The following is a 22697-nucleotide window of genomic DNA, read 5'->3' as shown; positions in this document are numbered from 1 at the left end:
AGTCCCCCAGCACAGGTAAGAGGTGGGACTAGTGAGATGAGCAGGGGTACCCAGTGGGCAAGGAAGGCCTAGTTTTTGGTGGGTTTTGTGTCCTGGGCAAAGCATCTGGACTTTTTTCCTGAGGGCAATGGGGAGCCATTATAAGGTTTTAGACATTTAGGTTTTAGGATAGGGGAAGTCTTACTTTGGGGGAAAGGTTTCTCATCCTCTAGGGTGGAGTGTGATCTACAGACCACCCTGGAAGCAGAATAATTCATTCTATGTCTGTGGCAAAGAACCCTAGTGAGAATCATTGTGGTTCTGCCTCACATAGCCCAGACAGGAGTGGAAAGAGAAGACGATGGATGGGAGCAATATTAAAGAAATAAAATTGTTGGGGTGTGCCTGGGTGGCTCAGTAGGTTAAGCAGCTGCCTTCGGCTCAGGTCATGATCCCAGGGTCCTGGGATCGAGCCCCACATCAGGCCCTTGCTCAGCAGGGAGCCTGCTTCTCCCTCTCCCTCTACCTGCTACTCCGCCTTCTTGTGCTCTGTCAAATAAATTTAAAAAAAAACTTTAATAAAAAAATAAAGAGATAAAATTGTTGGGACAGAGGGGGAATTAGACCACGGGGATGAAAGAGTATGTTCCCTTTAGATCTTTGTTGCCTTCCAAATGGCCCTTTTAAAATTGGGTGATAGTCACATGGGTGATTTTTCACTTATAATGTTCACTTATTGTTACAATATTTTAAATATTGTATATATTATAAAGAATTTGATAGGTGTGATATTTAGTAAAGAATTTGATAGGTGGGATATTTAGTGATTTAATTTTTTAAAAAAATCTAGAAATCATGAGGTTAACAAATGTTTACTAGAATTATTGTTCATATATGACTGAATCATAAGATAAATCAAGATACATTTCTCTCCCACAAGATAACAGCTGTGAGTTAACCCCTCCCTTCCCATAATTACATTTAATTGAAATACTGATTTTCAGATGATGTGGAAAAATGAAATGACTGTGAAGAGTGATAACCTACATATTTTGATATTCTTGAGAAAAAGAAGGAAATCTTTACATATTTTCTGAACATTTTGCATAATTGTGGTTTTGTTTGTTGTTGAAAGCCAAAAATTCTTGGCCTTTATCCACTCCTCCTGGATCACATAAAAATATACTCCAATACAGAAACACACAGTGCTGGCAATGCTGGCTTTGTGTTTCTTAATTCATTTTGATGGTTAATAACCAAAGAAGAATTAGATCAAGAATGGCATTTTTAAAAATGAGAAAACTCTTCATTCTATTCTATATTTTTTAATGTGAAATAAGTAATGCTTGTTGAAAATAGAACTTCCTAGAATAAATAAAAATGACCTAGATTCCCATACACACAAATATGCATAAAATGGCATAATATACACAACTTTTTTTTTCAAAGAATAAAGATCAATATTATGACTGAAATAATAAACATCACCCTCATTTTTGAGGTCACAGTTGGGAAATCAAAAAAAGTATGTACTAGAGAAGGAAGAGCTCACTGAATTGACCCCCACGTGACCAACTCTATTCTGTCAAATTTTCAGTGTCCCTCTGCTGCTTAATGATTAAACTTTAAATTTCCCAGCCAATTTGGCTTTCAGCCTGAATATCCACTGGCATCCAAAGTAGCTTTATGCTTCAAAAACACAGTCTTCCCCAAATTTGCATGAAAATACACTTTCTCACATTTGCTTATGTTACCATTTTCCTAAGAGTGATTTCCAGTCCCACTCTATTCTACCAATCTCTGCCCATAGACCTGCTTTCTATCTTTTGAAGTTCAGCTTAAATGTCATTTACTCCTTGTTAACTTTCCAGATTAGGAGGACAAAACAATGTTTTCCTGTTTTCTATTCTTACTGTAAGGAGTTTGAACTATTTCTATCAAATCTATTCCCAGCTCTGCACTGCAGACAATCCCGCATTACCCATTCTGCTCTAGGGTGAGTCTCTTGAGAGCACTGTGTTGTAAAACTTGAATTCCTTTCCATTTCCCACCATGGCATTTCCGCTCAATCAGTGACTGAACTGAGCCCTTCCTAAGAGACATGGATTTTCATTCAGTCACTTAAAAAACTGGAATTTTTCCTGAAAGCTAGTATTTTTGAAGTATTTTTTTTAAGGCTTGTTTTAGAATAATCATCTCTAACTCAAACAAAAAAATGTATTATCTTGGTATACATGTTTTAGCTCTATTGATACTTAGTTCTTCATGCATACATTTGTATATGCGGCTTGAGGTATCCTTCTAAAGAAAATATAGCTGATTCTATTTTTCAGCCTTCACAATATTCAACTAAGACAGGAATGGACATGTAGACCAGTTTTAAAAATCAAACTGGTTTCTTTTAATGGAGGCAGATATTAAAAGAAAAAAAAAAACAAAGATTTCCTTCCACCATTCCATCTCAATGTGTGCACACACATGGTTAAAAGTTGACTAGTATTTGTGGTTTTAAAGATAGGAACACATATTCTTTGATTCTTCCCTTGGAGAAATGGAGTTTAATTTTCCTCCCCTTGGGTGTGGGCTGGACCTTCTTCTAATGAACAGAATGTGATGGAAGGGATAGGATGTTACTGCCAAGATCATATTATAACCCTAGTCTCACTCTCATTTTAGTCTGTCTCTGCCTATATCTCTTTGTCTCTCTCTCTCTCCGAAGACCTGCTCTGGAGAAAGCGAGCTGCCGTCATAGGAGTAGCCCTGAGGAGAGTTCCACATGAGGAGGAACTGAAGCTAACTGACTGAATGTGCCAGTGCTGCTAAGATGTATTCCTCAAGTACCTTCAGATGTTTGCAGCCCCAACTCACAATTTGACTACAACCTCATGATCATCTGAGTCAGAATCACCCAGTTAAGCAACTCTTAAATTCCTGACCTTCATCAACTGCATGAAAGAATTGCTAATTTAGGGGAAAATTTGTTACACAGCAGTAGATAACTATTGCTACTAACAAGTCCAAAAATATATATATTTTTTCCAACCAAACATTTTTTTTTTACCTTTTCGAGAAACTGGCTAGAAACTGTGATAGCTTCAAGCCTAGAAGGTCTAGCAAGAAATTCGCAGGGCATCAGTTTAAGATTTTTGACCTTGAGTGAGTCACCTAAACTGTTTTGGCCTCAGTTTCTTTATATACTTACAGGAACAAAGCAGAACTTACCTAATAAAATATTAGGATTAAATAAGATACAAAAGCATTTAGTATAGTCTTTGGCAAGTGGGAATTACTCAATAAATGCCAGCTATAGTATTATTACAATTTTGGTTCAAAAAGAAAAGCTAAGAGGTTCAATCTCACAGAGTAACACATAGCCAGTATCCCATCACCTACATGTATAATTACAGAAAACAATCCCTACCCATAACGCCAGAAGTCGGGCCACTTCCAGGGCAGTCTGTAGTCTTCAAAGTAAATATGATCCATAATAAAAATTCAAACTGCATTTTGCCCAAGTCCAAAGAAGTCCTAGGAGTGTGTCTCTTTTGAACCACACCAGCGATCCCAGACCACACTACAACCTTGTAGGGCCATGAGACCTACAAGCCATGTGCCAGTACACAACTGTCAGACCACTGAATAAATCATTCCACAGGGGACAGACAAAACCACGTGGCCACGAGCTCTCTCATCCTGGAGCCACACAGGAAACACAGGTCTAACACCATGTCCATCTTGTTTTTGCACGTGCTATTCAAATAAGGACTTTGGCAAAAAGAAATCATCTTCAAATAGCATTTAGTATTCCTTGTTGTGCAACAGCAAACGAGAAAGAACAATGAAATGATCATCATTGATGCTGTCAGATCGAGAAATACAACACAGACCAATTTTTAATCTCTCCCTCTGCACTTTTCCACTTCAGGCAAAGGAAATGAGTCTCTTCAAATTTGATTCTCATGACAGAAGAATCACATGCTGTGCTGTGTATCCACCTAGATACGTCTGCATTAACGTCTCCTGCCCTTCTCTAGCTTTGAACAAAGATCAGTTCTTCAGAAATAGGGCTATAGCTTCACGAAGACAACTGTAGTTCAGAACTGTATCCCTAGGCAAAACAAACCAGCTTTTCTGTTTGAATGAAGTAGTGTATTTTGTACTTTTAACTTCATTAGGCAGATAATTAACTCCCAATTTCTGTTAGAAATTAAGCATTCCATCCAGCAATTTAAAAAAGATAAATTTAAAAAAGATATCCATGAAGAAAATAAACAGCTATTCAAAACCACAGGGACATGACACATAATACAATTATTTCTCACTATATCTTTTTTCTGGTTGGGCTGAGAAAAGGGAACAGGGTTGGGAGGATTATCTGAAAACAGAAAGTAATCATGAAAAAAGTGATTATTTGTAGGGATCCCTGTGGATTTAGAGGTACACTGGAAGTTTACCTGGGGCCTCTGACACATGTCCAGGAATTTGTTGGATTTTTTTTTAAGTCCTCTCAAGATTATTTGCAAGATCACTGCTTGGTTTTTATACACTCATTCAAGAAACAGTAAATAAGGTGAAATGTGACAAATCCTGGTCAGGATGACCTCACCCTGACCGCTGATAAACCATACCCTCTTCTGAACATGAAGGCCTCTGGAAGAAACAGTTCCCAACTACCCACTTAAAAGGTCAAAGAAGGGCTGATACCGCGCAGGCCCTTCTATCTTCCTTCTCTACTAAAATCCTGGCCCTTCTCTGAGGCTCACTGAAGTCTCACCTCCTCCCTGAATTTTATCTGACCACTAAGTTAACATTGATCTCTCATTTTTGAATGTCAAGTTTATTCATAGCCCAATGTACCCACAATTAAACTAAATATATTTTTGTTGTTTTTTTCTCTTCTGATAAAAATAGAGAATGTTAATATAAGTTTGTATTTGTAGTATTTTGTGACAACTTTTTAAAAGTTTTATTTGGTATTGTGGAAAATTATCTTGTTCCTCTAAGATAGTTGGACTGTAGAGTGTAGAGTCACATTTATTAAGGCCTTGCAGCACTGAAGCATCTGAAATCTTACATAACAACAAGAGGCATAAGGTACAGTTTCAAAGTTCAGATCAGAAAAGTGGGAGAAGATGAGTCAGAAAGCTAAAGACGAAGTAGAGAGCTGGATTTGAGGGGAGACAGAGGGATGGCTTGGTTCTTCCAGTAAGTGGCTATGGATTTCAGTGTTAGAACCCATAATACCAGCAAAGGAAGAGAAATGGCATGTCACAGAGTAGCTACTTAAGATGGTAGCTAGCCTAGTTACCAAATTTATATACCAAAAAAATCATTTTCCAATATACCACCAATATTAAGTTAGGGATATGGAGAGGCAGGCCATTGACAAAACCAACAGAAATATAAAATATCTGTGAATTGATTTAACAAGATGTGTTTTGAAACCATATGAAATACCATAAAAAACTTAATGAGACCCCAAAGGAAGCTTGGATAAATGGAGAAGTATGTATGTACCTGCATGGGAAGACATATTACCAAAATGACAGTTCTCTTAAAGTTACAAATTTAATGTAAATCCATAAAAATTGCCATGGAATTTTTCCTTAGAATTGGAAAGCAACTATAAAACTTATGTATAAATGGCAACATGGGAAAAACAACTCTTTGGAAAATAAGAACACTAAGGGTAGACTTGTATTTTCATGTTTTCAAACATACCCAAGTATTCAAAAATTAAAACATATTAATATTAGACAATATGGTTTTATAAAGTGGAACAGGACAGTGTCCTTGGGCACAAAACCAAGTATAAGTATTTAACAAATGGTAAATGCGGCATTTTAGTGAGTGGGATAAAAAAATGAAGAAACAGTGTCCAAATAGTCAGCTATTTGGGGGAAAAAAAATCAGGTGGGCTCCTATTTGGATACTTTCAGATCCTTTATAAATCTACCCAGAGCTCATAAGGTCACCAATATTTCTGCCTATTGATCTCCAGTAGAGTAGCCTTTCTTTTGGATATATTTTACTTTCCAGGTAAAAAGTTAAATCTCTCTTGTTTGACGTGGCAGGCAACTTCCTTTGTTTTTTAGGTAACTGTTCCATCTGTTCCTCTGATGAAAACAGACTATGTATTTTAAAATGTATGAACTTCCTTGCCTAGAACTTTGCTTATCCACCATTCATATTTGATTTTAGTGTTTATTTATTACCTTAGCACTTAGTTATCTGCTTCTGTAATTTCTTTCATATGTTCTTTACGTATTACAAAAAGCTCTGGAAACCTATTTGTTAATTTGCCTAAAACAAAGTTGAAAATAACTTAACCATGGAAGCTAGAAGTCTCCAGACTTCGCTGATCCACAACTAAACTCTGAAGAGCTCAATCATTTCAAAGACCATTTTTTTTGTGCCATGATACAACTTAGAATTGCATATTTGCAATATGTTCTATATGGGACCACATAAACCTTAAATAAAAAATTTTCCAATGAGAACTGGGTTTAAATCTCACTAGCTTTATGGTATCAAATCAACTAACTACTTTATGACTCAGTTTCCCCATTTTTGAAATGAGTATATTTTTATTTGCCTGACATTCTTCACTGGGGTGTTATGAAGGATAAATGAAATTACATATATTAAAGCACACTGAAAACCCGAAGGTACTATATAAACTTTAGTTGGCATCAATTGTTACTCCTCATTCCTTTTTTGCTCATAGCCACTCAAGCCCTAAACTGTTGTCTGGTAACCTGGCTCAGGGAAGTCAGGTCAGCTGCCAGGAGTTTGGCAGGGTTCCAGCAATGGTTAGGAAGAACTACTGATGTGGTTTCTGGGAGGGTGCCAATCCAAGTCCTCGCACTGACCAGACTTCACTGTGAGCTGGGGTCCCTCCTCCTAGCCTCCAGTTGATGGTCTTGACTCAAATAATCACCTGCACCATTGTCTGAACCCTACCAGTAACCTCAAAGTGGCCTCTTCTCACCTTTAAATTATCCCTCGAATCATACTCACATAAACTGGGTCAGCTCTCTGACCTCAGTTCTGCCCTTTCCCTGTTCAGACAGTGGTGGCAAGTTCCCTGGGCCAGGAGTCCTTCCTCTGAGTCAGCAGACACTGCAGATTCCTTCAGGAGGAGAAAGTCCCATGATAACAGAGTAGACTTTCCAAGGGCCTGGGGTTTCTCTTTGCCAGCACTGGGCACAAGTCTGGTCAATGTGGGAAGGAAGATTCTAAAACATGGGCTTGACACAGGGCTTCTCTCTTTCTGGGCCAAATTGGCAACCTCCAGGCATTTTTCTCCTATTTTCCATGGCCCTAGTGTCTACCTCCTCTTCCCTAAACACTCATACAAAAGACAGATCATTTCAAATGGGATGTCAGATAAGCTTGTTTTCCTCTGGTTACTATGAAGTCCAAGAATATATTTCATTTTAAAGAATACTTAAAAGGATTATAATGAAACCATAAAGAATTAAGGGCCTGCCTTCTATGAGCCTGTGAAGGTGTTTTAACTATTCCACACATGGTACAATATCAGTTCCTATATTTTGTCTGAAACAAAGGACATTTTTAAGTTTTTATTTTAATGATAAATCCTGCATAAAATTGTAGCAATTAATGATGTTTTCCCCCAGACAGAAATTCTGAGACCTTTTACTATTTCTTCTTCATAGAAGAACACACACACACACACACACACACACACACACACACACACACACACAGGCTTCTTTTTCTCATAAATGAAAAAAAATAGTGGGTTTTAACAAGTGAAAGGAATATGGAGCCCAGGGCGCCCAGATGCTAAATATAAGGAAACAGGAACAAAGAAGAGATGGGAAGGTTAAAATGAAGGTGTCTACAGATCCCAAAGGCAGATTTAAGAAGCAAGGAAAAACAGAGACCCAATGATACTAGGACTCAAGTCTATTTTTTTCTTAAAATAGTTGAAGATGTAGAACGTACCTGTTTGAAAAATGACTTCCAGGTGAAAACTATAAAATATGTATACATTTTAATTTTGGACATTTTCCCAGATTCACTCATCAAGGTGAATTACTCACAAACTATGTAATTATTTTAAGAATACCATTTTTTTAAAGATTTTATTTATTTATTTATTTGACAGAGAGATAGAGAGAGTACAAGTAGGCAGAGAGACAGACAGAGGAAGAGGGAGAAGCAGACTCTCCACTGAGCAGGGAGCCCAACGTGGGGCTTGATCCCAGGACCCTGGGATCATGACCTGAGCTGAAGGCAGCTGCTTAACCGACTGAGCCACCCAGGCGCCCCAAGAATACCATTCTTCACTTTAGCTTATGACCATTTCCTTTTTAAGCCTTACCAGGAAAGGTTTACGGGAACCCAGAATTCCATTTTTGTTTATATAAATGACACAAGATGACTTTTAACTGCAGCATCAGAATTCTACGTTTTGAGATTACAAGCACATCACATACTAATGATGTACATTAGCTTCTTATCCCACTGTAGAAAGAAAAATGAACAGACAAACCCAGTATTTTTTTGTGTGACATCCCAAAGCCAGATAGGGAGTTTTGCTTTTAGCTACTTTCAAGGCTTTCAAATGACCATTTAGAATTTGACCCATGGTGTTTATTCTGAAAAATAAGCAAAGTAGAATAATCATGCAGGTAACCCCTGAGAACCTAGAGAAAGGCTTGGGTTAAGGGAACAGGAGGAGGAGGGGAATGACAGACTGTATCCATCCTGAGTCACCTCCTGGGGTTTAAGTTAAGCAGCTGGAATCCATTTTCTCCATTCTCTGACACAGCAGACGGATGTACTGCATGAATGGGTTGCATTTCACTTTTCATAAAAGCCTAGAACAGTCAGCCCTCCCTACTGAGACAGGACTTTTCATCTTGGTAAAAATAGAGAGAGATTCTCAAAAAGAAATGCTGGATTTCTCACTCGGAAGGGCTCATTGTGCTAGACAGTACGGAGAGGTCGGTTCAGCAGTAGCTTGAAAAACCTGTCAAACTCCTGCATTTCACTCATCACACAAAGAAGCTTTCCTAATTTTATTTTGACCGCTTAAAATCTTTTTGTCCTTGATTAAGCAATATGATTATATAGATCAAATGCATTTTTAAGGGTTGTTGTTAAGAAATGGGTTTTGTGGGGGCGCCTGGGTGGCTCAGTCGGTTAAGCGTCTGCCTTCGGCTCAGGTCATGATCCCAGAGTCCCCGCATTGAACCTCGCATTAGGCTCTCCTGCTGAGTAGGGAGCCTGCTTCTGCTGCTGACCCTGCCCCCCTCTTGTGCTAACAAATAAATAAAATCTTAAAAAAAATAGGTTTTGTAATGAAGACCAAAATAACAGATTGCTCTTGATTTAAATCCCATAAAGCCCCACTGTATTAATTCAAAGAACATGATTTTAGTATAACTTGTGAGAAAATAAGGATTATATACTTGCTTTTCCTTCCAATTAAAGGATATCTGAACACCTCTTAGATGGACTTAGGAGCAATTTTTCTTTCAGGAGTAAATTACTTAGTTTTAGAGCTGTATGAATATCTATTTAAGTCAATTTATGTAACCAATCAATAAATTTTTGAGTACATTTTGTCAGGCTCTATGTGAGGCTCTGGGTATTCCAAAAAGATACCAGCCTTCCCCCTCTTTACAGACAAGGAAAACAAAATGCATAGTTACTCATTCTGATCATTGCCAGCAAGGAACAGGAGATACTCAGAGACAACCTCTTTTAGATAAGGCAGTCAGAGAAGACCTCTTTGAGGACATGGTATTAAAGGTGAGACCTAAAAAATAAGGAGAGAAGCCAGCCACACCAAGCAGAGGTTTGAAAGAATTACCATTTCTGGAGGGAAGGTCCCAAGGAGTAAAATCTTATGCACTTTCCAAATACACCTTAACAGATCAAGAGAAAATGTATTTCAGACTCTATTCTTCTGTTCTCTCTTTCTGGAATTTGTTATTTGGATATAGGACAGCTTAGGCTGATGCTCCAATTTGCTTATGCTTTTTTTTGTTGCTTCACTTTTTTGGAGACTTTCTAAACTTTATTTTCCGGATTTCTGTTACGTCTTTATTTCTGCTCTCTTGTTTTAATTTCAAAGAGCTCTTGAATGTTCTCTTTGTCACCCTATTTTTCATGGAAACAGCATCATCCCTTGTCCCTCTGAGGAGGCTGAGGAGACTGACTGGGGGTTTTCATCTTCCTGTCGAGGCCCCTGTATTACTTTGTGCATTCCTTCCTCCCTCCCCCATTTCTGGTTTGTCTTGGTCTCCACCTTTCCTGTAAGAAGTTTGATGACACTTGGCTGACTGTGCATCTTTAAGAATGGGCTGTGGACAAGCTTTTAGGATTCAAGGGAAGAAGAGGGAGAGCAGGCTGAGCTCCACCTACCAGGAGAGAGACTCCCAATTGCATTGGTAAGATTTCTCAGAGACAACCTCTTTCTGTCTGCCTGCAGGATGCCAACCCTCTGAGGGGCCAAGATTCTGGGAGTTAAATTTGGGGAAGAAAGCTGGAGGTCTTTTCATTTAGTTTGTAAACTTTTACTTAATCCCTCAGCTGTGGGGCAGAGACCCCCTCCTTTAACCCTTTCAGGGAACGAGTCTAGGTTTTCTAGCTGGGTGGATCAAGAGGCAATTGCTCAGCTGGGTGGAGAAAAGCAGGCAATCACAGATTTCCAACAGGTCCCCCTGGTTTAGCCCGACCATTCCCAACCTTTTCCAGTGGCAACTAGTGCCAAGTTCCTGAGCCTTTCTAAGAACCAAGCTGGGGCATTCTGCTTTCCCACTACAAGTCAAGCCGTCAAACGTGTCAGGTCTGCTCCTAGCGACCACTCCTTCACTGGCCTTTCAGTTCCCAACTTCTGTCACTTCCCCATTAAAAACATCTTATTTTAGGGCACCTGGGTGGCTCAGTTGGTTAAGCGACTGCCTTCGGCTCAGGTCATGATCCTGGAGTCCCCGGGTCGAGTCCCACGTCGGGCTCCCTGCTCGGCGGGGAGTCTGCTTCTCCCTCTGACCCTCTTCCCTCTCAAGTGCTCTCTCTCTCTCACTCATTCTCACTTTCTCAAAATAAATAAATAAATAAATAAATAAATAAATAAATAAATAAATAAATAAATAGCTTTAAAAAAAAAAAACAAAACATCTTATTTTAGTTTACTTTGGGGGCTTCGGGAGTAAGCAGAGTTCAGTGACGTACACATACATCTACTGTCCTCATCCGGAAATTCCATGTAAGCTTTAAAAATTTTTATTTCTTGTTACATACCTCACATGCTAACGTCTTTTTTGATTGACAGATAAGTCTCATCTCTCTTGACCCCTCCATAGCAGTCAATGCTATCGACCACTCTGTGTTTCATGGAATACTCTCCCCCAACTCCTGGACACTACAATCTCCCAGATTCCCTCTCCTCTTTATGCTCACTCCTTCTCAGACTCTTATGCTGGCTCATTCTCTTCTACCCACCAACAAAATTTGAAGTTCCTTTAAGCTCAATGTTAGGTCCTCTCCTTTTTCTACTATATATTCTCTCTCCAGATGATGTCATTCAAGTTCTCTGCCTAAGTATTAATAATTCACAAACATATGTCCAATCTAGACTTCACCTCTCAGATTCAGATCCATGCATCTATTCATTTACTTGAATTTCCTTAAGATGTCCCCAAGGCAGTTTAGATTCAACATGTCTAAGAGAGAACTTACAATCTTACCTCCTCAAACCTGGTCTTCTTGCAGCATTCTCTGTCTAGGTAGTGCCATTACCCAGGCATACAAGCTAAAAACCAGGATTCATCCTGGACATGTCCTCCCATCACCCATATTCATTCCTTCTCCAAGTTTTACTGATAGGATCTCAACATATGTACAGTTAATTTCCTTTCTTCCATAACGTCTGCCAATACCTTTAAACTACCAACATCCCTCACCTGGGTTAGTGAACTAGCTTCCTCACTCATCTTCCCGATCTTATTCCCCACCCACCCTAATCTCAAGCTCATTCTTATATGGTCTTTTCAAAAGGCTGCATGAATTTCCGTATCTTTGCTGAAAATGTGGCTGATTTGTTTGCATCTAGGATACAGGTCTAAATCCTCAGGTTCACCAACAAAATCACGAAAGGTACAGCCCCTCTCTACCACATGTTACATCTCACATCATGCCATTCTTCAGTGTTCTAGACTTTAACCTTATTGACCATCTTTATTTACCTTAAAGCCCTGTGCCTCCCCTCTGCCCCTTCCAACACAGGGCCTTTGTATATGCTGTTCCATGTGTTTGTTTCACCTTTTCCTAGCTATAATTTCATCTGTAATTGCTCAGGTGTCACCTCCTCCAGCATGAATCGGGTGCCCCATCTTGTGCTTCCCTCTGTTGTATTATATTGCAGTTGTTTGTTTACACACTTGTCTCGTGACCACAGTGAGAGCTGCTTGAACAGCTTTTGTATCTTTGTATCCTCAGCAAAAAGCAGATTCTGACACCTAGTATTTTGTAATTGTGTTGTGAATGACTACAATAGCTCATTTAATATTGAGAAAGTTATCAGTGATAAAAACCAGTGTATACTTTTATGATAAGTTAGGAAATAGGATTTTCAAGAAATTTTTTTTCAAAGAAGAGATTTACAGAAAATAAACACCAACATTTCCTTACTTTTTTTGTTTTGCCCATTGCCTTCAGGATGGAAAGATTTAGGTCTTCAAGTGCTGCTAGCACATTCTCATATTCACCCAGGTGCTGGGAAAAATATTCTGAAAGTAAAAATATTGAAAAAAATTATGTTTGCATTTAGGTATCATAAAATAACAACAAAATAAACTGATGATATACTCCATGAATGTGTAAAACAAATAAAATGATCTAAGTGAAAACTGGAAGGTTTTCAAAAGAGACTAGGGTATCAATATTCCTCATTTCATTAAAAAAAAAACTGGTTACCATTATCCTTGAAGAAATGCTCTTTCCTACAAAAATAGGAAAAAATGAATCTGGATCTATGGACAATACTGTTAACAATAAAAAATTGTTCTCAACAGCATATTACTATAGCATGCATTAAGGCAGTAGTTTCAGCAAAAAATTAAACTACATTTTATTGTTTCTCCTGGGAGACATTTAAGCAAGGTAAGTTCTCCTCATGGTTAAGAATTAATAATGCTACAAAACACAAGGATGGCCTCCTTAGCACCTCCCATGTAATTATTCTTATTATGATTTAATTTTTTTCAACAATCTGGGCAAGCAAAAGGGATGTTTATCACATTTTTCAATTGGTAGAAATAAATAATACATTGGATGTGACAATTAGGAGTATGGAATATAGACTGTTCCCAAACAAGTTGACGTGCAGGAGAGAGAAATGCAAAACCTCATATTTACTGTGTTCTAGACTTTGTCTAGAGTCTAGGTAGTTTTCTGTCTGAAATGACAGATCTGGCCTAACCAAAATTCATAGGAAGTCATATATTGAAAAGACCTAGAACTTTAAGTCACTAGAAAATCATTAGCCCCCACCATTCTTGTGAACTCATCTTGGATGAGCTGTAATTTATTATTGCCTCTCTTTAATGTGCCGTAAGTATTTATGGAATCAAATTGAATGAGAAGAAAACTCAACAAAAAGCTATTTGAGATCACTGGGATAAATTTCAGTATGTTTTATGGAAACTTTAATGCTCAAGATGGAATTATTTGTTGACATTGATACTAATAACAAATGGGAAGTATCATTGAATGATTTATTAGTAAATGTGCAGAAATCATCTGAAAAGAAAAAATCAAAACAGGTGAGCAATAAAACAATTCAAGATTATCATTGTCAAATTATAATTTGTGTACACATGGATTAAAAATGCACGGCAATTTTTAAAAGATTTTATTTATTTGTCAGAGAGAGAGAGAGCACAAGCAGGGAGAGCGGCAGGCAGAGCAGGCAGAGGGAGACTGCTTAGCAGGGAGCCTGATGCAGTACTTTATCCCAGGACCCTGGGAGCATGATCTGAGCCAAAGGCAGATGCTTAACCGACTGAACCACCCAGGTGTCCCATGCATGGCATATTTTTGACAAATGCACTCCTGATTATGCATTCCTTAAAAAAACAAGTGGTGCAAATCATCTCACATAGGGCTTCTTTTAGGAAGGGATTAGTTGGAAAATAAATAAGGAAGCAGATAATCCTTAAATACCTACTTGACAGTAACATTTTAATTCTTGGCTCTGATAATTGATTTTCTGTGAGTGTTGACCAACATATCTGACCTTGTCACCATTATTTGCAATAAATGAAATCCCTGTGAACAAAATTGTTCATGAACTAGCAAGCAGTTAACGTGGTTACAGAATATTAACTTTGACAAAAATAATTAGCAAAATAGAATCCGCACCAAGTTGAAACAAGCAAAATGTATAAAGAAAAATTGAAAACAGTAAAATTGTTAGCATATTTTTAATGTATACAAAGACTCCAAAAAGACCATAATGGGGATTTCAAATGCAAGAAGGCAGAATATATTAAGTGAAAAATAGAATTTGGTGCTTAAAAATAAGGGTTTAAAAAAAAACAAAACATGAGGGAACACCACCTTTTAAAATATTTTCGTAAACAAGAGATCTGAATCAATGAAGGTCCCCTGGAGAGACTATAAATTGCCTTTCCACTGTGAAATCAAGTTTGTGAAGGTATATGCTGATAAAGAACATGAGAAGACAATGAGGTTTTTGAGCTGACACCTATCTAGACTTCCTTCCTTCATTTACTCATCTACCCATTCATCTCAATTATCAAAGCAGTTAGGAAAAAAAAAAAATTACTCCCCAAGCAATATACTGGAACACAAAGAAAATAAGTCTCAGAATAGAGAGAACTACAACACCCAAGCCATGGATAAGGATAAGGGTTATTTTGAGGTGGCACAGGTCAGTGCCACTCAAATTGTTTTACAACTTACCAAGGGGCATGTACCAGGGCAAGTAGGGCTCCAATGAACTCAAAGAGGGAAATTAGATGAAGGAGCCAGAGACATTTAACATGGATAAAAGGAGAGAATCCCCACCCTCCACTTCATGATGGTGAAGGTTCATTTAGTCAATCCAGGACTTAACACCTATTTATTTAGTGCCTTCTGTATGCCAGATGGGTTATACTAGGAGCCTGGAATACAAAGAAGAGAGAATATTTAAGGAGCCTACAACCAGGTAGGGGAAATAAACATTCCAACAAACAACTGCTATACACATGGTCATTGTTCCAGACAATGGTTCAATAACTCAGGTACAAAATGCAACCAAAGTACAGGGCAAAGCAGGGGACATCCCTGTATTGCCTTGTTCTAGTGGCCAGGGGGCTTACATTTGTGGACCCCATAGGACCATGGAGAAAGAGTTCTTAACTAGGTAGGCTCCCACCCCCATGGCACAGCACAGAGATGGCAGACTGAAACATACCCATAGTCTTTCTGAGAAAAAAGGCCCAGTAGCTTATCTTCATAGCTATGGCCTAAGAGGTAGGCTTGTAATTAAACACACATCTAGGGGCCAAAAACAATCCTCTCCAGAGACTGGGGAGGCTGGCATCACCATCTATGTGCTCCCTCTTAACCCTACCCCAGGTAATTGGTATCTTTAAAGAAAGGAGCTATGGATACATTTGGCACCAAGGCTTTTGGGGTTGTTGCTGAGAGGGCACATCCCTTGATAGCCTGGCTCTGATGGCCAGCAGGGTTTGTGTTCCTGAATTCAACAGGATCGTAGCAAAGAAAGAAACAGTTCTTAAGTGGCTATTACCCAGGGATCAGTGCAGAGGGAGCAGACAGAAATAACCATCACCTAATCTTCTCCTGAAAGAGGTTGAAAACTATTCCCTGAGGGTCTCGTGCTATAGCCTCACTGTCAGTGTTGACTGAGATTCTACCCTTTGGGACACTGACCAGTCTTGTCACATCCTCAATTACTTGGAGCCACTAGAATAAAGTGGGCTACTTGAACAAGATTTGAAGACAACCAAGAGCTAGGGCAGGGTTGAAAGATAAGGTACACTCAGAGCTTTAGAAGTAAGGTACACTCCCTCGAGACTGGAAGAGGTGTTTGTTTTATCTAATGCATAGAAACCAACTCAGAGAGTCAAGGAAAATGAAGAAACAGAGGAATATGTTCCAAATGAAAGAATAAGGTAATATACTTTAGAAAAAAGACATAATAGAGATTAGTGATTTACCTAACAAAGAGTGCAAAATAATGGTTATAAAAATGACTGCCAATTGGAAGAATAAATGAATAAAGTTAGAATTTCACAAAGATACAAAATACAAAGTACCAAATAGAAGTCATTGAATCAAAGAATGCAATAACTCAAGTGAAAAGTACAACAAAGGGCTTCAAAATCAGACTAGATGAACCAGAAGAAAGGATCAGTAAACTCGAAGAAAGGACAGTGGAAATTATCCAATCAGAGCAGCAAAAAGAAAAGGAATGAAAAAAGAGTCAGGAGAGCTTAAGAAACTTATAGGACATCATCAAGAGGACCAACATTCACATTATAGGGGTCCCAGAAAGAGAAGAAAGAGAGAAAGGGGCAGAAATCTTGTTTGGAAAAATAATGGCTGAAATCTTCTCCAACCTGGGGAAAGGAAACAGACATACAGATCCAGGAAACCCATAAACTTCCCACTAAGGTGAAGCCACAGTTAACCTCACCAAGACACATTATAATTAAACTGTCAAAAGTTAAAGGCAAGGAGAGATTTTTAAAAAGAAGAGAAAAACCAACTTGTTAGGTACAAAGGAACCCCTAATAAGACTATCAGCAGATTTTCAGCAGAAATTTGGAGGCCAGAAGAGAGCAGCATGATATATTCAAAGTGCTAAAAGAAAAACACTGTCACCCAAGCATACTCTAGCCAGGAATACGTCCTTCAGAATTGGAGATAGAAATAGTATTCCAGAGCAGCAAAAGCAAAAGGAGTTCGTCACCACTAGGCTGGTCTTACAAGAAATATTAAAGGGACTTCTTTGAGCTGAAATGAAAGGGTACTAATTATTAATAGGAACACACATGAAAGTGTAAATCTCACCGGTAAAGGTAAATGTATAGTAAAATTCAGAATAATCTCATGTTAGAAAGGTGGAGGGTTAATCACTTATAAAGCTAGTATGAAGGTTAAAAGACAAAAGTATTCAAATAATGATAACTACAGTAATTTGTTACCAGATACACAAGATAAAATATATAAATTGTGACATCTATAACAAAAAACGTTTCACAGGGGTGAGGGAATAAAATTGTGGAGTTTTAGAATGTGTTCAAACTTAAGTTGTTATCAAGTTAAAACAGACTGTTACAAATTGTTTTATGTAAGCCTCATGGTAACCACAAAGCAAAAACCTACAGTAGATACATACACACACACACACACACCCACACACCCTCACCCATACACACACACTGAGAAAAAACTGAAATATACCACTACAGAAAAACATCAAATCACAAAGGAAGAAAGAGAAAAAGGAACAGAGGAACTACAAAACAGTCAGGAAACAATCAACAATACATAACAAAGCACATATGTATCAATACTTACTTTAAATGTAAATGGACTAAATTCTCCAAAAGACAGAGTGGATGGATGGATTTAAAAAATCCATCTATATGCTGCCAACAAGAGACTCATTTAAAATATAAGGACACAGACTGAGTAGAAACCAAAAGAAAGCTAGAGTAGCTATACTTATATCAGATAAAATAAACTTTAAGACAAAGATTATAAAAAAAGATAAAGAAAGCTATTACATAATGATAAAGGGTCAATCCACCAAAAGAATATTACATTTGTAAATATATATGCATATAACATAGGAGCACTTAAATATATAAGGCATATATTAGCAGTCTTAAAGACAGAAATAGAAATACAATAATAGTAAGGGACTTTAATATGCCACTTACATCAATAGATCATTCAGACAGAAAAATCAATAAAGAAACAATGGTCTTAAATGACACATTAGACCAAATGGACTATGTATACACACATACATATGTACATACATACATACACACACACACACATTCCATCCAAAAGCAACAAAATACAAATTCTTCTCAAGTACACAAGGAACATTCCTCAGGATAGGTGATATGTTAGGTCACAAAACTAGTCTTAATAAATTTAAGAAGACTGAAATTATACCAAGCACCTTATCTGACCACAATGGTATAAAACTAGAAATCAATTACAAGATGAAAACAAAAATTCACAAATATGTGGAGATTAAACTACCTCTTCTGAACAACCATGAATCAAAGAAGAAATCAAAAGAGAATGCCCAAAACATCTTGAGACAAATGAAAGTGAAAATACGACATACCAAAACTTATGGGATGTAGCAAAAGCAGTTCTAAAGGGCAAGTTCATACACCTAAATGCCTACCTACATCAAGAAACAAGAAAGATCTCAAATAACCAACCCTCTGTGTACCTCAAGAAACTAGAAAACAAATAAAAAAATAAATGATGCCCAAAGTTAGTAGAATGAAGGTATTAACAAAGATCAGAGCAGAAATAAATGAGAGACCAAAAAGACAATAAATCAATGAAAGTAAAAGCTGGTTTTTTGAAAGATAAAATTGACAAACATTTAGCTAATTCACCAAGAAACAAAAAAGAGGACTAAATAACAGAAATGAAAGAGACATTACAATTGATAAAATAGAAATGCAAAGGAACATAAGAGACTACTATGAACAACTATATACCAACAAGCAGGACAACCTAAGAGAAATGGATAAATTCCTAGAAAAGAAATACACAACCTACAAAGACCAACTCATGACAAAATAGAAAATCTGAATAGACCAATTACTAGTAAGAAAATTGATTCAGTAATCAAAAACTTCCCAAACAGAAGTCCAGGACCAAATGGCTTCACTGGTGAATTCTACCAAACATTTAAAGAACAATACCAATCCTTCTCAAATTCTTCAAAAAAAAAAAAATGGTAAAAGAAGGACTATTTCAAAACTCACTTTATAAGGCCATATCATCCTCCTACCAAAACCAGACAAGGACACTACAAGAAAACTACAAGTCAGTATCCCTGATGAACACAGATGCAAAAATCCCCAACAAAATATTAGCTAACTGAAATCAACAATACATTAAAAGGATCATACACCATCAAGAAGACTTTTTCCAGAGATGCAAGGATGGTTCAACACCCATAAAAATCAATCAAGCTTTTGACAAAATTCCATGCCCATTCGTGATAAAAACTCTCAAAGTGTGTATAGAGGGAACATATCTTAACATAATAAAGGACAAATATGACAAGCCCACAGCTAACATCATATCAGTGCTGAAGAGTTAAAACTTTTCCTCTAAGATCAGGAAGAAGACAAGACCACTTTTATTCAACATAGTATTGGAAGTCTGAGCCAAAGCAAGTAGGCATGAAAAATAAAAGTCATTCAAATCAGAAAGGAAGGGTAACTCACTATTTGACAAGATATTATATATAGAAAACCCTAAAGACTCAACTAAAAAACTGTTAGAATAAACAAATTCAGTAAAGTTACAGGATACAAAATCAATATATAAAAATCAGATGCATTTCTGTACACTAATAATGAACTACTAGAAGATAAAAGAAAAATCCCAGTTTTAATAGCATTTAAAGAATACCTAAGAATAAATTTAACCAAGGAAGTAAAAAAATCTGCACACAACCTATAAAAACTGTAATATATTGATGAAAGAAATTGAAGACAAGTGAAAAATCAGTCTGCGCTCAGGGATTGGAAGAGTATTGTTAAAATGTCCATATTATCCAAAGCAATTTACAGATACAATTCAAACCCTATCAAAATTCAAATGGCATTTTTCAGAAATAGAAAAAACAATCCGAAAATGTGTATAGAATCACAAAAGATCCCAAATAGCAAAAGCAATTTTGAGAAAGAACAAAGCTGAAGGGTATCATGCTTCTCAATTTAAAGTTATATTACAAGCTATGGTAATAAAAACAGTATGCTACTGGCATAAAAAGACACAAAGATCAATAGAACAAAACAGCCTAGAAATAAACCCATGCATATATGATCAATTAATTTATGACAAAGGAGCCAAGATATACAATGGGGAAAGGGCAGTCTTTTTAATAAATGGTACAAGGAAACCTGGACAGCTATATGCAAAAGAAAAAAAAAAACTGAGACCCTATCTTTCACCATACACAAAAATCAACTTAAATTGGATTAAAGATTTAGATTTAGGGCCTGAAACCATATAACTCCTAGAGGAAAACACAGATGGTTAGTCCCTTGATATCAGTCTTTGCAATGATTTTTTTTTGGATCTGACACCAAAAGCAGAGGCAACAAATTATAAACAAACACATGGGACTACACCAAACTAAAAAGCTTCTGCAAAGCAAAGGAAACAAAAACAAATGAAAATGCAACCTACCGAATAGGAGAAGATATCTGCAAATCCTACATCTGGTTAAGTGGTTAATATCCAAAATATATGAAGAACTTATACAGCACAATAGCAAAAACAAAAAACCAAAATGGACAGAGGACTAGAATAGACATTTTCCCAAAGAAGACATATGCATGGAAAATAGGTACATGAAAAGGTGTTCAACATAGCTAATCATCAGAGAATTGCAAATTGAAAGCACAATGAGATAGCAACTGTTAGAATGTGGATTATCAGAAGGCCAGTAGGTAAGTGTTGGTGAAAATGTGGAGAGGCGCGCCGGGTAGCTTAGCCGTTAAGCGTCTGCCTTCGGCTCAGGTCATGATCCCAGGGTCCTGGGATAGAGCCCCGCATCAGGCTCCCTGCTCAGCAGGAAGCCTGCTTCTCCCTCTCCCACTCCCCCTGCTTGTGTTCCCTCTCTTGCTGTGTCTCTGTCAAATAAATAAATAAATAAATAAATAAATAAATAAATAAATAAATAAATAAATCTTTAAAAAAATGGAGAAAAGGGAACCTTTGTATACTGTTGGTGGGAATGTAAATTGGCGCAGTCACTATAGAAAACTTTCATTGATTTATTGTCTTTTTGGTCTCTATTTCATTTATTTCTGCTCTGATCTTTGTTAATACCTTCATTCTACTAACTTTGGGTATCATTTGTTTTTTTAAGTTCTTCTTACAAGACAAACTGTGTAGTGATGGATGTTAACTAGACTTACTGTAGTGATCATTTCATAATATAAACAAATATCAAATCATTGTTATATACCTGAAATTAATGTTATGTGGATTAGATCTCAAATCACACACTGCAGTACCCTACTGTGAAATAAAGATATTTTTGGATTAATCATCCCCCCCAAAAAAAAATTTCAGGTCAAAGAATGCTGAAGTCCTTCTGCAGGGAATCAGAGACAGCTTCACAGAGCAGGCCTGGGCTCAGAGCTTTATTTCACACGTGCCCCAAAGGGTCAGAGTGAAGCCAAGCAGGAGTGAAGATGGGGACACCCCCTCAGGGTGACATCTATCCCTTCAACTCACTATCTACAGAGCACAGATAAAATGCTGAATATTTGCATGGTCTCAGGACAGTCCCCAAAGAATCCATTATACGTGGAACTCTTTTTACATCTTTTGCGCGTAGGGTACTTTTTCTTAAAGTCTATAATATGATTTGATATAGTATCAAAAGACAAAATAAAAAGAGTTGCCTTGTTCTGTGTGGGGAAAAAAGTAAAAACTCTTGTCCTCGGAGAACTAGAATAATTTCCTGGAGAAATCTACTTTTATTGAAAACTGCATGTGAGTTCCATGGGCAAGAGCAAAGCAGAATTGTATAGCACATATGGAAATGTGTGACAACCAATTCTCATCAGTTTAAGTGAAGAATCTTTGAACGGTAAGAGTCTGAACGTTGTTTTATAAGAGAATAGAGCATGATTTATAAACAGACTTATTCGACAAGTTGCCTATCAGAAAGCAAATTATCTCCTCGTGGAAATTCAATGCAACATCTTTGCTAATAATATGCTAACCAAAGGTTAGTTTCTCCCTTCCCTACTGTACTTAACTGGTGGTGTCACATCACCAAGTTTTGTTTTCCTAGACTGCCTCTTAATCCTCCAGGTGGTTGTGTTTTCAGGTTTGGCCTAAGAATTTCAAATCAGAACCAAAGCCCCATACCCTCCACCAAGGCCACACTGGGACCTGATCTCACAAAGCACTCTCATGAGTTTAGATGAAAATCCTACAGTACGTACCTCCCTATAGCTTCCCAAGCAGTATACTAGATTGGGAGGAAAATACTGAGATGACAGAGAACAGAGAGGTGGGGAGAACACCCATGCTCTGAATAGAGGTGTCAGTTCGGAATCTAAGAATGTGGGTTATTTTGAGAGAATGAATATCAGTGTCATGCAAAATGTTTTACATCTCTTTTTTGGCATTTTTCTTTTTTTTTTTTTTGGAGCCCAACGCAGGGCTAGAGCTCACAACCCTGAGATCAAGTCCTGAGCTGAGACTGAGTCAGCCAGGTTCCCCTCTTTTTTGGTGATTTTATAAATGTGCCAGGTAGCCACAGTTCTAATAGTCTGGAAGAGGAATAGTGACTTCTGATTTTCCAGCATTCAACTTGGCTGGCAAAGGTACCTCTCAGCACTGCCCAGGGGTCACACTAAGGTCATTTGTTCAGCCTCTATCCTTCAGCTCTGGGTTGGGTCAGG

General features: G+C 37.5%; 1 protein-coding gene across 1 annotated transcript in view; it reads right to left on the bottom strand.

Annotated features, from left to right (window-relative positions):
• The window catches only part of NECAB1 (N-terminal EF-hand calcium binding protein 1), a 190620-nt gene that overhangs the window by 75370 nt on the left and 92553 nt on the right, over window positions 1-22697 (bottom strand). The window contains exon 5 of the mRNA XM_025871486.2: window positions 12652-12749. Within this exon, the coding sequence (XP_025727271.1) occupies window positions 12652-12749 (98 nt within the window). The remainder of the gene's footprint in view (window positions 1-12651; window positions 12750-22697) is intronic.

This window comes from Callorhinus ursinus, unplaced genomic scaffold (assembly GCF_003265705.2).
Source record: "Callorhinus ursinus isolate GAN/ISIS: 27379988/994484 unplaced genomic scaffold, GSC_fseal_2.0 scaffold5, whole genome shotgun sequence".
NCBI classification, from domain to species: domain Eukaryota; kingdom Metazoa; phylum Chordata; class Mammalia; order Carnivora; family Otariidae; genus Callorhinus; species Callorhinus ursinus.
The sequence above is the reverse complement of the archived record's forward strand: the minus strand, read 5'-3'. Positions and strand labels throughout refer to the sequence as shown.